General features: G+C 40.3%; 1 protein-coding gene across 1 annotated transcript in view; it reads right to left on the reverse strand.

The window, feature by feature from the left end:
• LOC124796636 (poly(ADP-ribose) glycohydrolase-like) overlaps window positions 1-15,899 on the reverse strand; it is a 129,410-nt gene that overhangs the window by 34,568 nt on the left and 78,943 nt on the right. Inside the window, exon 11 of the mRNA XM_047260711.1 lies at window positions 7,406-7,593. Within this exon, the coding sequence (XP_047116667.1) occupies window positions 7,406-7,593 (188 nt within the window). The remainder of the gene's footprint in view (window positions 1-7,405; window positions 7,594-15,899) is intronic.

Genomic DNA, 15,899 nt, shown 5'->3' on the forward strand with positions numbered 1-15,899 from the left:
TCCCAAGGCTATCAGTAGTTCTAATAGAATGTTGTCTACTCCAGGGGCCTTGTTTCAACTTAGGTCTTTCAGTGCTCTTCACACAGTATCATATCTCCCTTTTCATCTTCATCTATGTCCTCTTTCATTTCCATAATATTGTCCTGAAGTCCATCGCCCTCTATATACTCCTTCCACCTTTCTGCCTTCCCTTCTTTGCTTAGGACTGGTTTTCCATCAGAGCTCTTGATATTCATACAAGTAGTTCTCTTTTCTGCAAAGGTCTCTTTAATTTTCCTGTAGGCAGTATCTATCTTACCCCTAGTGAGATAAGCCTCTACATCCTTACATCTGTCCTGTAGCCATCCCTGCTTAGTCATTTTGTACTTCCTGTCAATCTCAGTTTTGAGACTTTAGTATTCCTTTTTGCCTGCTTCATTTACCGCATTTTTATATTTTCTTCTTTCATCAATTAAATTCAGTATATCTTCTGTTATCCCAGGATTTCTACTAGCCCTTGTCTTTTTACCTACTTGATCCTCTGCTGCCTTCACTATTTCATCTCTCGAAGTTACCCATTCTTCTCATATCGTATTTCTTTCCCCCATTCTTGTCAATTGTTTCCTAATCCTACCTCTGAAACTCTCTACAACCTCTGGTTTAGTCAGTTTATCCAGGTCCCATCTCCTTAAATTCCCACTTTTTTGCAGTTTCTTCAGTTTTAATCTACAGTTCATAACCAATAGATTGTGGTCACAGTCCACATCTGAACCTGGAAACGTTTTACAATTTAAAGCCTGGTTCTGAAATCTCTGCCTTACCATAATACAATCTATCTGAAACCTTCCAGTGTCTCCAGGCCTCTTCCACGTATACAATCTTCTTTCATGATTCTTAAACTAAGTGTTATCTATGATTAAGTTATGCTCTGTGCAAAATTCTACCAGGCAGTTTCCTCTTTCATTCCTTACCCCCATTCCACATTCACCTACTACTTTTCCTACTATCGAATTCCAGTACCCCATGACTATTAAATTTTCGTCTCCCTTCACTATGTGAATAATTTCTTTTATCTCACCATAAATTTCTTCTATCTCTTCATCATCTGTGGAGCAAGTTGGCATATAAACTTGTACTACTGTAGTAGGCGTGGGCTTCGTGTCTATGGCAATGGTATACAATACTTATTAGTAGATCTCCTGCCAAGGATTATAACTTTGACCCAAGTTGAAGTGTATAGTAATCAGGATAACATAGAGAACACCTTTATTGTTGTAAAGCTATTTCGTATCATAGTATTTACCTTCTGAGGATACACAGGGATAACATTTGCCTAGCCACAACAGAAGGTGCCACTACTGCAGGAATCCTAAAAGTCAACATGGTGAAATCAGAAACCTTAGAATTCTCCAATTTAAGGTAGAGATGACTCTAAAAAAATTGTCAACGAATAAATTCTTGGACAGAATGCTGTAATTGGCTGGCAGAAAAAACTGAATTCATGTACGTCCCTAGATACTGTGATGTTTCCACTACAGTATCATCAAAAAACTATGTCTGCAGGATGATGCAGTACATCTTCAAGCACACAAGTATCCACATCATAGCTTGTATTGATGAAAGTTTGTCTATACAGGGTTTCTATACTAAAATTTGTCACAAGTATTTTCTCTGGTGCTTTGGCATACATTCACAATTTTGTCTTTGCAATGTGTAAACAGTGTCAGCCACAAATATTGCTTATCACTCGTTTCATGAGACACCCATCGACAACAGGGAGTGTCGGTTTGTTTTGCTTTATGTTACAAACAAAATTATTTTTAAAGTGGAATTTTACATGCTCATTCAATAAAGTTGTCCCTAAATAGTCTAATGCAATATTGGTTTTATCAACGTATATTAACAGGGACAGTAACACATGAAGAATAACCAATATTCAAGCAGAGACCTAGCAGTCAGCACGAGCCAGGGCAGCATGTGAGTTGCTGCCTGTGTGCTGGTTATTCTTCATGTTTTACTGTCCCTCTTATACATATCAATTAAATGAATATTGCACAAGGCTAATATGGGACTACTCTACTGAAATGGCGTGTAAAATTCCACTTCCTGAGAAAATGCACCTGACAGCTGTTGGGAGACACATCTGGTTTTATACTGAAATCAGTCACAATGTTTATGACTTGGTAATTATATACAAGAATTATAATTAATAATTCTGAGACAGTGACAAGTTGCAGTACATACACATAACCTACATTATGATCAATTCACTTAAACCAGTACTATCAACATCACAGATGATTAGGCTGTATTAAATCTTTGATTGGTGTCTGTGCCTCGGGTGCTACGGTGTCATGCCTTGCATTATACATGGAATCCCAAAAAATTCCAACTCTTACGACTTTGGACTTGAAGTACTTATTTGGAATGTTTGCACTATTTAGTGCAGTCTACTACAACAACACAGACTCACACCAATGCACCAAGATCCAGAACTGAAGGGAAACTCGGCCTGTACTTTGAAATGTGAACTGTTGGATTTACAAAAATATGCACAATGTAGTGAAACTCCACCAAACTGCTAACTTACAAGAAAGTCACATACAGTATACTGCATCAGCATCTGTTGGGTTCACTACAAACATGAAGTTTAACTTAAGTTTGTTGAAAGTGCTGACATCAAATTGGCTATAAAGCCATCCAGTGCTGACTGAAATACCACATGTTGAGTTTAGGGCAAATGATAATGTGTGTTGAAAGACTGCCAGTAGTACTGCAATTCAATAAAGAATAGTGAAATCCATGTAGTTAACAAAATCATTGTTCTTCACACAGTTAGTTTAAAACATTTAAAACTAATATACTTGTAAAACCACATTTACACACAAGTGAATGGAAAAGAGTCACAGAACAAATCATTGGTGTTCACTAATACTCACCTGCACTTATTAAGAAGTGTTTACACTGGACTGAATAGAGTAGCACAAGCTTTAACGCATATGAAAACTACAAATGCTATGTTACTGTTTCTATGGTGATACAGTTTTATTAGATACAACACTCGTTACAGCTACAACGCAAAACTTTGCTATTTAGACAGAATTATTTTGTGTGGCATATGCATTGCTGATGAGAAGCAAACAAGGTGGCACGGGAAAAGAAAAATTTAAATTCTGATCTTTCATGCAATATAGATAATAGTGTATTTATCACTGAATTGCAGCTCAGGCATTCCTTTACCTTGTTTGAAAACTTTACATGTATGTCAGAAGACAATTTCTACTGGCTACTCACTTCACCTGAGGGAAAAATCCCAAAACAGAACACAAACTACCGAGTAGCTATTTCATCTGACTAAACGCCAACAACTGGGGGCAGTTAGTACTTGTTTCGCATATCATCCAATCCTGAGCTTGTTCCTCTCTACTCTATTTCTGTCAGAAGGAAGGAAGTAATGAAATTACATTCTTCCTCAGCTGGAATTTTGAATACTTCCGCAGCTTCCTACCAAGCATAATCACTTTTATACATTTTGTGGTGTAGATCTCATGAATACTGACTTCTCCATCTGTCACACAACTCATATTTAACAACAAGGCAATTCTTTTTTAGAAAGAAAGAAAAGAAAAGAAAAGAAGAGTTTTGAAAACAAATACTTTCTGCACTATTCACTCTCTGTACTGTTAACAATGAGTGTGCACAAAAGTGGAAAAGCACATGAACTTCCTTTGATGATTTGCTGATAAGCTTGACAACCAGTAGCCCAAGCATGTACACACATGAATTCTTTTCAGTTGCACTCACCTGCTGGTTGTGTGGCAGCAAATTCTTGTCCACTGATGCCCATTCACTTTTGTTCATGCCAATGAACATACACGTACAGTAACATTTATTTACAAAACTGTTGCTTTTTTTTCCCTTAAGGAAATACAAAATTAGCATTGCTTTGAGTTATGCACCATGCAAACTATCTTCTTCCTGATACTACCACATAAAGGTTACACAGCAAAGACATAGTAACTGATAGTCACTCTTGAGCCCTAATTGGAACTGGCTGTCAAGGGGCTGAGTGGCCATCTAAGTACCCATCAGTGGAGGAATACAGGTGTGGTGTTTCATGGAAATGTGACTGTTTGGACACAAACAGGTGCCAGGGACTGCAGCACTGATTACTGCAACCTGCACTTCACATATCAGCATGCCTTTCACACCCAGACATTGTAGCAGCTGCAAGAGGTTTGGCAGTAAAAAGCCCAGAAAGTCTTCTGTTGACAAACAACTGTCCTACATAAAGCAGGGGCCGTACCTGGCCCATGAAGTACATCTGTGGGGATGGTGGCTGAAGATGAAGGGGCCCAGCCCTGTATATAGTACACTCCCCCCCCCACCCCCCCTTTCCATCCCAGAGAAGCAGACCCAAGGGAGGAGGCACTGAGCAGCCACCAAAGCAGACTAGAACAAAATAACAGGACAATCAGTTAATGAACACAAAGAAACTGAGCTCAGTGGAAGAAGCATGCTATGTTCATGTGGCAGAACGGTAACTGGCTGCTGTAGGTGGTAATGGGAAAGGCTGGGGAGAGGTAAGGCTGGTGGCGGTGTTTCCAAGAAGTCACAACACATGGTCTGGAAGAACACACAAAAAGATTGGTGGTGCCAGCAGAGATGGCCGAGCTGCCCTCAGAGGAGGCAGTAGCAGTGGAGGCTGGGAATGGCTTTGAGAGGATCAGCCACAAGGAGGCCGGTGCTGGCTGTGGAAGCAGTATCATGGGTGGGTGTGGTGCTGGCACCAGAGACAGTTTGCTTCAGCTGCCAGGATGGCTGCGGAGATGCCACTGGCAGTGACGAGCTGGAAAAGTGTCGCAAGGGCTAGCCACAGTTAAGACTGGCAATGACTAGAGGGCCAGCTACGAGTGGGGCCAGTGAGAGAACGGGCATCAGCGTAGACAGGCCAGTGAGAACAGAAGGACTGGCAGAGACAGGGCCAACGATAAGAGAATTGGTGTCCAATGTTGTCACGTGCAAGGGCTGGGCCCATATAAGAGGGACTTGTGTTAGAGAACTTCCTGAACAACAACTGAGTGTTGCATGGCACGACAACATTGCAAACAAATATGACAGGAGGTGGTCCAGCTTGCCAAACACAAACTCCCAAACAACCCATCTGACTGCCGTTCCTGATCACGGCCACTTGAACGCTGTAGGAAAGAATTCAGAGCCTCAGTGAGCATAGATATGCTATGTAGGAGGCCTGGAATTGCCTGACCCCATAATGGAAGGACTTGAGACAACAATGGATCTGGTGAGTGATCAGACAGGGTATACAGATAGGTGAGAAATACACCAAGGAACTACTGAAAACCACACAGACCAACAATGTCAATGAAGAGAATGTATACTGGAACAACACATGAACGGACCGCCTAAACTAAGGTGAGAAGAGAAAACTGCCAAGGGCTTGCATCTGCTGAGAAAACAGGAATACTAATTGCAAACAACTGCCTAGTGAAATCCAGACAATCACACCAGCCGAAGAGTTACGAAAACCAAAAATGCCATCCTCAGGCAGAGGGCCAGCCAAGCTGCATCTTGTGGGTGAAATGTGACACAGCACTGCAGTGTCAGGCTCAGTGAGAAGGAGCGCAGCAGCTAGATGACGGACAAGACCATGAGCTGACAATGAAGCCAGTGAACCTTGAGCAGGTGCTGGAAAGGACAAATCTGGAGCAGGCACTGTTGTGAGAATCCATACAAACTAGAAGTGTTACACATGACAGAATCAGCCTAGATGTCACTGTAGAGAAGAGGCCTGTATCCTGAAACCATTATCTTCATTGCCACTGTTATATCCTTAACTGAGTGGTGTGGTTAGTAGTGACTGAGTTCACACATTGCTATAGCAACTCTTTGTTTATTAACCTTGAACTGAACTTAGTATATATTCAGAGGACAGAAGTCTATAGTTGAGTACAACTGAATCGTCCATCTTGATGAAGTGTAACGGATGCCCACAATGATGAAGTCCACGATAGTCAGTAGTTGTGATGGGCCGTGAGGTTCCCTAGATTAGCAGCGGCACTGTACAAAGAGACTGAGTTCATGGGCTGCCAAGATGCAGGTCCAAACACAAGGGCAGCTGACAATCCTGTCAAATACATGAGATTGCACTGTCTGATGGGTAGCAGTCAAGGCAATGGTCAGCCTGATGCCCACATATTGGCATGGCTTGTGCACTCAGATGCTGTGGCAGCTACGGGTGCCTTGGTGACTAACAGCCCAGTGAATCTTCTGTTGACAAACAATCTCCCAAAGTAAAGCAGGACCCATACATGGCCTGTGAAGCACATCCGTGAATGTGATGGCCAAATATGCAGGAGCGCTGTCCTGCATATACTACAGAAGTCAATTCTACATGGCTAGAAACTAGTGTCTACTAATAAATGTAAAGAAGATTCAAAATGTCAACGTGCAGTGTCTGTATGGATTACAGATTGAGGGCTGTTGATGTTGACTTTCATAGCTTCTCTGACAAATGAGAAAGATAATTTGGGCTTGACACCTTCCCTGTAGCAAAATTAAAATAAAATTAAAATGTTTTGTGTACAGTGGGGAAAAAAAAGAATTAAGGGTTGACATGCCACTGATGGCAAAGTCATTAGGGATGGTGTGTCAATGAGTTGTTCTTGTTCTTATCATGAGACAAGACTTTTCAAAGATATTCCATCAATGTGCTCTCCTGCATTTTAAACTCTTCTCAGCCGTCAATCTCATGCACTTTCACTTCACAGAAAGAAGGGCGTAACTTAGCAACTCTGAGCATTGAAGACACTATAAACAGAGCAGTATTTCAATTGAACAAAGACGGGGGGTGGAGGGGGGGGGGGGTGGGACTATGCCAAGATTGGCTTTAATTTTTTTCAAAAAAAAAAAAAAAAAGCCCCTCAAGAAATAAAAGTCGGTATGGTTGGAAAGTGTCTCTGTCATAAAGCATCAAATTAAAAATCTGAAGGCCTCAGGTTCAATTGCTGGTCAGCCCTATGATTCCAATCTGTCATTTATCACTTCTTTCACCTCTGGCAATGTTCCTTGATATGAAAAGTGACAAGTTGCACCATGGTTCAGAACCCACATTAAACTGCAGTTGGCCCTGTAATGGCTGGGTGAGTCAGTTGAAAGGTCAGAGGCAGGCAACAGCAGCCACTTCCAACAGGACCATGCCTAATAAACCAACGCAGTTGTCAAAACAATCTTTAGATTGATGTCTGCTTCACCTATTTCATAGCTGGAAAAGGATTTGAACCTACTTGGGGTTGTATCAGATACATACATGTCTCTACAGTAAAAACAATCACAGAATTTTAAGAGTTCCAAGTGAACATAAGAATCATCGAACATACATGGGTTAAATCTGAGCTATACAATTTACCTTGTTTAATTCTCTTGTAATGTTACTTGGAGTATACTGCATGTTTGGATTTCGAAATGCCAGTGCATCTATTGCGGTAATGGAGCAAAGTCGCCGCCCACTTGAATCTCGTGGTGTAGTATCACAATGATCGCCAGACCATTCAAAATTATCACCATAGCCTTTATAATTGCTAAATCGTTCACAGCCTAAGAACAGATATTTTTAAAGAATAGTGATTTCAACTAATGCTACTTTTTACAATCACAAATTTACAATAAAATATAAAATCAGTAACTGTAAGTTTCTTGAACTACAAACTATTAAAAGTAAATAGGAACACAAATAATATGCAGTGAATCAGCAAACGGAAAGAGAAATCATCTATAATGGAAGAAGTGGTACCAATACATTTTCTTCTTGGCAACAACTGTACTTAAGAACAGTAATTATCAACTATTCATTTATTCATACAAATGCACATAAAGAAGGGAATAATGAGTACGCTGAAACTGTGTGTTGAACTGGAACTCAGGTTCTTGTATTTAATGGAAATTGCTCTTACTAACTGGTTTAATCAGACACAACAAACAGCTCGCTTCAAGTCTTAAATCTGCCAGTACTTCTCCTCTACTTTCCAGACACTAAATAAGTACTCCTGCATATCTTGCAGTACAAGCACCCCTTAGAAATAGGGTGAAGTGGAGAGTGTGATAGCTACAGCTTAAGGATTTCTTCTAGAATGAATCTTTACTTTACAGCAGATTATATGCTGTTATGAAGCTTCCTGACAGAGCTTGAATATAAGTGCCTAACATGCACATGAGCCTGGAGAAAGGAAATGGCAGGTTGAACTTTTAAACCAAGCTGCAGATAGCTCAGGTGATAAAGGGTACATCTTTGGGTCATGATCACATTTACAGTCTCAATGTCAGTTAGTTTCATTTTTATACAATGCTATTGCAAAGTAAAGTTTCTCTGTAAATGAGGTTTTGCTCACAAAAACGCACAATTCAAATTCATGTGTTTGCAGAAATGAAATTTCTGTCATAATTCACAGATAATGAAAGCCAAAATGAGTACATCAATGTTGAATGGTTTATGACTGTTCTAATTTTCATACTTTTATTACCAACACATTTTAAAAATTTAGTTAATTGTTTAAGATCCTTAGAATTTAAAATATCAAAATTAGTACATATGTCAAAAGATGATAAATAGTTAACTACTTAAATATACTCACAGATCATAAAATAAAATCGAATGGGGCAGTTATCAATATGAATGAATCATTATTATGAGAAAGAAAGTTGTTACCATATTGCATAGATGCTGAGTAGCAACTTTCCTTCTCATAATATTGTTACATTCCATCCTGGATATTCCATTGTTTGATTTTTGAGTAAACCAATAGCTTCTTATAGTCCTCTAAGTTGTTTCTTCACTTTTTTAAGAGAGGGTACAATAATTAAGAAAGGGTAAGATGATCAGATTATGGAGGAAAGGGAGGCCACTCCAAATCCGGATATGGTGAGAGTCATGATGCTTGGTAGGCACCGGATATACCAATGTGATTTTGCACTTTAACTCTCAGATTTGTTTTCATTGTTAGTGATTACTCACTTCCTACATCTCATGGCTCCAACACCTAGATTTTGGAGCAACTTTTTCTTTCCCTGATCAACAGTTAATTATATTTGCATTTTACATTTAGAGAGGACTTGGCTACTCCCTTCATGAAAAGCAATTGCTATACTTATAGTTGGTATTAGATCCCAAATCATTTCAAGAGGATCTGGTCTGTGACCTTATAAGTACTTTAATATATTGCAGCTATCTATAACTAAGTTTGCCTACTAGTACTGCTGCGGTCTTTAGTTGAAAACACTCATAAGAGGATGGTGCCACATGATATGCTTGCTGCAGCTGCTGCACCTTACGTGGGCACAAGCCGCAGCTGTTGTCTGGAGCCTGGGTACCTCTGATGTGTTCTCCCTACTGATGCTCGGGCTAGGTGGGAAATCCAAATAGTCCCCAGTTCATGGCCATGCGGTAGCGTTCTCGTTTCCTGCGCCCAGGTTCAATTCCAGGCAGGGTCAGGGATTTTCTCTAACTCGTGATGACTGGGTGTTGTGTGATGTCCTTAGGTTAGTTAGGTTTAAGTAGTTCTAAGTTCTAGGGGACTGATGACCATAGACGTTAAGTCCCATAGTGCTCAGAGCCATTTGAACCATGAAATCCAAATAACAGTTGGGTATTAAAGTATTGTACATTACAAAATGAGTATGGGCACAGTTGACTGTTGTGACATGCTACTGAACTCCATAGGATCATAGCGTAAGACTGTGAAATGGGATTTTCTTTCTTTTTTTTCACATTCTGGACTTGTGCATCATAAATGCTCATGCTCTCCACAGAATGGTTAAAGGGTGAAAAATGGCAGTTGGTGAGTTTTACCTGTCTCTTGTCAGGGAAACCTTAGAAAAATATGCAACAGAACAGACAAAATTTGGCAGAGAAGGCACTATGACGATGAGAATCCTCTAGGATTTACAGGGAGGCATTTTACAGGTGTTACTGTGAGTGACATTCATATAAATAATTCTGGAAATACAATCTGGGGAGTGGTTTTCAAGAATTTCCAAATTTGTTGGAGTCACAATAAGTTCACGACTAACACAGAACAAAATGAAACACTCAAAACATTAACCCTAAAGTCAGTAATGTATGTGAGAGCATATTTCTGTGCAAAATTCAATAATAATCATAATCATCATCACTTATGAAACTATCAAAGATATTCATGTATGTAAATGACTTTTGATAAAATATTGGAAACACAGCTATCTATATTGAAATTAACATGAAATAATCAGTCTTGATCACCTTTTTTTTTAATATTCTATTTTACTGGTAACCGGTTTCAATCTTCATGATCATCATCAGACTGTTTAAATCTCCTTACATGGCATGCAGAGAAGCCAAGCAGAACATGAACATATGTCACGAGAGACAGTCATTGAATATGTGTATATGTAGATGGAGAGAGTTTTCATGACAGCTTTTCTTCTGAAACAAGTTGTTCTTCCACTTCATTTCATGAACACCTTGTACTCTAAATACTGCAGCTTGTGAACAATGGACTAAATGAATGGGGGTGTGCTTATGGCACCAAATTTGGATTTGGATAAAGCAATGTTCAAATTCCTTTCCAGGCATTCTTATTCAAAGTTCTGAGGTTTTCCTGGAGTATGTGTTGGGACAGTATGCTTTGTACAATCCCAGTTGTCAGTTGGACTGTGCACCCTCAAGAAATTAATCATTTTTATTATCTTTCTATCTCATTAAGATTTTACATTCAGTACCTGGTTGTCTCAGCCACAACACATGTTGCTACTTGTATTGTTGTTGTTGTGGTCTTCAGTCCTGAGACTGGTTTGATGCAGCTCTCCATGCTACTTTATCCTGTGCAAGCTTTTTCATCTCCCAGTACCTACTGCAACCTACATCCTTCTGAATCTGCTTAGCGTATTCATCTCGTGGTCTCCCTCTACGATTTTTACCCTCCACGCTGCCCTCCAGTACTAAATTGGTGATCCCTTGATGCCTCAGAACATGTCCTACCAACCGATCCCTTCTTCTGGTCAAGTTGTGCCACAAACTTCTCTTCTCCCCAATCCTATTCAATACTTCCTCATTAGTTATGTGATCTACCCACCTAATCTTCAGCATTCTTCTGTAGCACCACATTTCGAAAGCTTCTATTCTCTTCTTGTCCAAACTATTTATCGTCCATGTTTCACTTCCATACATGGCTACACTCCATACGAATACTTTCAGAAATGACTTCCTGACACTTAAATCAATACTGGATGTTAACAAATTTCTCTTCTTCAGAAACGCTTTCCTTGCCATTGCCAGCCTACATTTTATATCCTCTCTACTTCGACCATCATCAGTTATTTTGCTCCCCAAATAGCAAAACTCCTTTACTACTTTAAGTGCCTCATTTCCTAATCTAATTCCCTCAGCATCACCCGACTTAATTAGACTACATTCCATTATCCTTGTTTTGCTTTTGTTGATGTTCATCTTATACCCTCCTTTCAAGACACTGTCCATTCCATTCAACTGCTCTTGCAAGTCCTTTGCTGTCTCTGACAGAATTACAATGTCATCGGCGAACCTCAAAGTTTTTATTTCTTCTCCATGAATTTTAATACCTACTCCGAATTTTTCTTTTGTTTCCTCTACTGCTTGCTCAATATACAGATTGAACAACATCGGGGAGAGGCTACAACCCTGTCTTACTCCCTTCCCAACCACTGCTTCCCTTTCATGTCCCTCGACTCTTATAACTGCCATCTGGTTTCTGTACAAATTGTAAATAGCCTTTCGCTCCCTGTATTTTACCCCTGCCACCTTTAGAATTTGAAAGAGAGTATTCCAGTCAACACTGTCAAAAGCTTTCTCTAAGTCTACAAATGCTAGAAACTTAGGTTTGCCTTTCCTTAATCTTTCTTCTAAGATAAGTCGTAAGGTCAGGATTGCCTCACGTGTTCCAGTGTTTCTACGGAATCCAAACTGATCTTCCCCGAGGTTGGCTTCTACTAGTTTTTCCATTCGTCTGTAAAGAATTCGTGTTAGTATTTTGCAGCTGTGACTTATTAAGCTGATAGTTCGGTAATTTTCACATCTGTCAACACCTGCTTTCTTTGTGATTGGAATTATTATATTCTTCTTGAAGTCTGAGGGTATTTCGCCTGTTTCATACATCTTGCTCACCAGATGGTAGAGTTTTGTCAGGACTGGCTCTCCCACGGCCGTCAGTAGTTCCAATGGAATATTGTCTACTCCGGGGGCCTTGTTTCGACTCAGGTCTTTCAGTGCTCTGTCAAACTCTTCACGCAGTATCATATCTCCCATTTCATCTTCATCTACATCCTCTTCCATTTCCATAATATTGTCCTCAAGTACATCGCCCTTGTATAGACCCTCTATATACTCCTTCCACCTTTCTGCTTTCCCTTCTTTGCTTAGAACTGGGTTTCCATCTGAGCTCTTGATATTCATACAAGTCGTTCTCTTATCTCCAAAGATCTCTTTAATTTTCCTGTAGGCGGTATCTATCTTACCCCTAGTGAGATAGGCCTCTACATCCTTACATTTGTCCTCTAGCCATGCCTGCTTAGCCATTTTGCACTTCCTGTCGATCTCATTTTTGAGACGTTTGTATTCCTTTTTGCCTGTTTCACTTACTGCATTTTTATATTTTCTCCTTTCATCAATTAAATTCAATATTTCTTCTGTTACCCAAGGATTTCTATTAGCCCTCGTCTTTTTACCTACTTGATCCTCTGCTGCCTTCACTACTTCATCCCTCAAAGCTACCCATTCTTCTTCTACTGTATTTATTTCCCCCATTCCTGTCAATTGCTCTCTTATGCTCTCCCTGAATCTCTGTACTACCTCTGGTTCTTTTAGTTTATCCAGGTCCCATCTCCTTAAATTCCCACCTTTTTGCAGTTTCTTCAGTTTTAATCTACAGGTCATAACCAATAGATTGTGGTCAGAGTCCACATCTGCCCCTGGAAATGTCTTACAGTTTAAAACCTGGTTCCTAAATCTGTGTCTTACCATTATATAATCTATTTGATACCTTTTAGTATCTCCAGGGTTCTTCCATGTATACAACCTTCTTTCATGATTCTTAAACCAAGAGTTAGTTATGATTATGTTGTGCTCTGTGCAAAATTCGACCAGGCGGCTTCCTCTTTCATTTCTGTCCCCCAATCCATATTCACCTACTATGTTCCCTTCTCTCCCTTTTCCTACACTCGAATTCCAGTCACCCATGACTATTAAATTTTCGTCTCCCTTCACAATCTGAATAATTTCTTTTATTTCATCATACATTTCTTCAATTTCTTCGTCATCTGCAGAGCTAGTTGGCATATAAACTTGTACTACTGTAGTAGGTGTGGGCTTCGTATCTATCTTGGCCACAATAATGCGTTCACTATGCTGTTTGTAGTAGCTTACCCGCATTCCTATTTTCCTATTCATTATTAAACCTACTCCTGCATTACCCCTATTTGATTTTGTGTTTATAACCCTGTAGTCACCTGACCAGAAGTCTTGTTCCTCCTGCCACCGAACTTCACTAATTCCCACTATATCTAACTTCAACCTATCCATTTCCCTTTTTAAATTTTCTAACCTACCTGCCCGATTAAGGGATCTGACATTCCACGCTCCGATCCGTAGAACGCCAGTTTTCTTTCTCCTGATAACGACATCCTCTTGAGTAGTCCCCGCCCGGAGATCCGAATGGGGGACTATTTTACCTCCGGAATATTTTACCCAAGAGGACGCCATCATCATGTAATCATACAGTAAAGCTGCATGCCCTCGGGAAAAATTACGGCTGTAGTTTCCCCTTGCTTTCAGCCGTTCGCAGTACCAGCACAGCAAGGCCGTTTTGGTTATTGTTACAAGGCCAGATCAGTCAATCATCCAGACTGTTGCCCTTGCAACTACTGAAAAGGCTGCTGCCCCTCTTCAGGAACCACACGTTTGTCTGGCCTCTCAACAGATACCCCTCCGTTGTGGTTGCACCTACGGTACGGCTATCTGTATCGCTGAGGCACGCAAGCCTCCCCACCAACGGCAAGGTCCATGGTTCATGGTTCATGTATATGCATGCTGAATCGATAGATCAAAAGTCCAAGGGCAGCACCGAGCCCATACCAAGATGCTGCATTGTCCAGCATTCTTTGAATAAACAATCAGTAAATGTGGAAGAACAGCCATGTGACTGTATGCTGTGTCTGGCTGCAGAGGGATGCTTCTGAATCCCCCCCCTCTCTCTCTTGTGTCTGAGGTGTCCTACAGGGTACAGGGCAGACAGCTCTATGCTTTACTCTACTATTTAAATTTAATCCTATCACTACTTCTTTCAAATTATCTAAATGTCTGCCCACCCAACCTTGTCACCCATGTGATTGGCACATGGAATAAATGATATCCTCCCTGGAGAGTCCCATATAGCCCAAATCTGACATAAATAAAAATATTTTCTGGGATTTTATGACTTTAATTCACCCTTAACAGTCCACTTCTACTCTGCCAGTGTCTCATTCGAGTAGGCCTATACAGTTTTCCAGTGTCCATTCAGGTTAACAATTTGCATTCTGTCAACACTATTTCCATGCTATTTCAACAAGTGACCTACTCATGATATCATTAGACAATCATTCACATAATTATATGACAACTAGGTCATTTTTGGAAATATTGTACACAAAAATGGAGTCAACATGCTATGTGGACACCCAAAAACATTGGAAAAGATACATGCTGAAACAGACTTTTTGTGTTTATGTAACATTTAACAATAATAAAGTCTGAATATGAACCTTTCATCCTTGACATTTAAGTATTTTTTCTTAAATTTCCTTGTGCCTCGCTGTATGCCATAGAAACTAGTGCAAACTCAGTTTGCTAAAACACACAAGAAAATGGAAGAGGCAATTTGCAAGAAATAAGATGACCATACCACAACAAAATTCATCGGGATAATACTAAACAAAAATCAAAATACCGTGCAAACAACCACAGAATAGCATTATATGACAAAAATGCACTTCATGTTGGGTTATTGCTTGCCATCGGCCTTCCTAGAAACCTCACAGTCCTTCCTTCTACAAAATTAAAAGGCCATCTTAAAAGAATTTTAACAGAACATCAATTTTATTTTCTAGATGAGAGTTTTGTCTTCATGAAAAATAAAGTACAAACAATGGAAACTCCAGGTAGGAATATCAACAACGTAGGTAAAGATAGATTGCTACTTACCATAAAGAAAAGATGGCAAGTTGCAGACAGGCGCAATTGAAAGATGCTTACACTAAGCTTTTGACCAAAGCCTTCATCAGTGAAAGAGAAACATGCACGTAATTCACACACACAAAAGCAAGCACACCTCATGCACACATGACCACCCATTTCAGCATCTCGGCCAGAATGCAACATCATGTGGAATGCAAGCAGCAATCTGGAGGGGTCAGCGAAGTTGAAGCGATGGTAGTGTACGAGCGGGGAGAGAGACGAATGCTGTCTGAGTGGGAGATGAGAACGGGGAGGAGACAATAGGTCAGTGGGGGTGGAAACTGTTGGTCAGAGGGTGTGGGGACACTAGTTTACTGTAAGCTGAGGCTGGGATAATTACGGGAGTGGAGAATGTGTTGTAAGGGTAAAACCCATCTGCGCAGTTCAGAAAAGTTGTTAGTGGAGGGGAGGGTCAAGATGGCTCGGGTAGTGAACAGCCAGGTGTGTGATGCTCAGCTGCATGTTGTGCCACAGGATGGTCTACTTTGCTCTTGGCCATAGTTTGGCAGTGGCTGTTCATCCTGATAGACAGCTGGTTGGTAGTCATGCCAATATAAAAAGCTGTGTAATGATTGCAACAGAGCTGGTAAATGACAGAGCTGTTTTCACAGGTGGCCCGGCCCGA

This window comes from Schistocerca piceifrons, chromosome 1, assembly GCF_021461385.2.
Source record: "Schistocerca piceifrons isolate TAMUIC-IGC-003096 chromosome 1, iqSchPice1.1, whole genome shotgun sequence".
NCBI lineage: Eukaryota > Metazoa > Arthropoda > Insecta > Orthoptera > Acrididae > Schistocerca > Schistocerca piceifrons.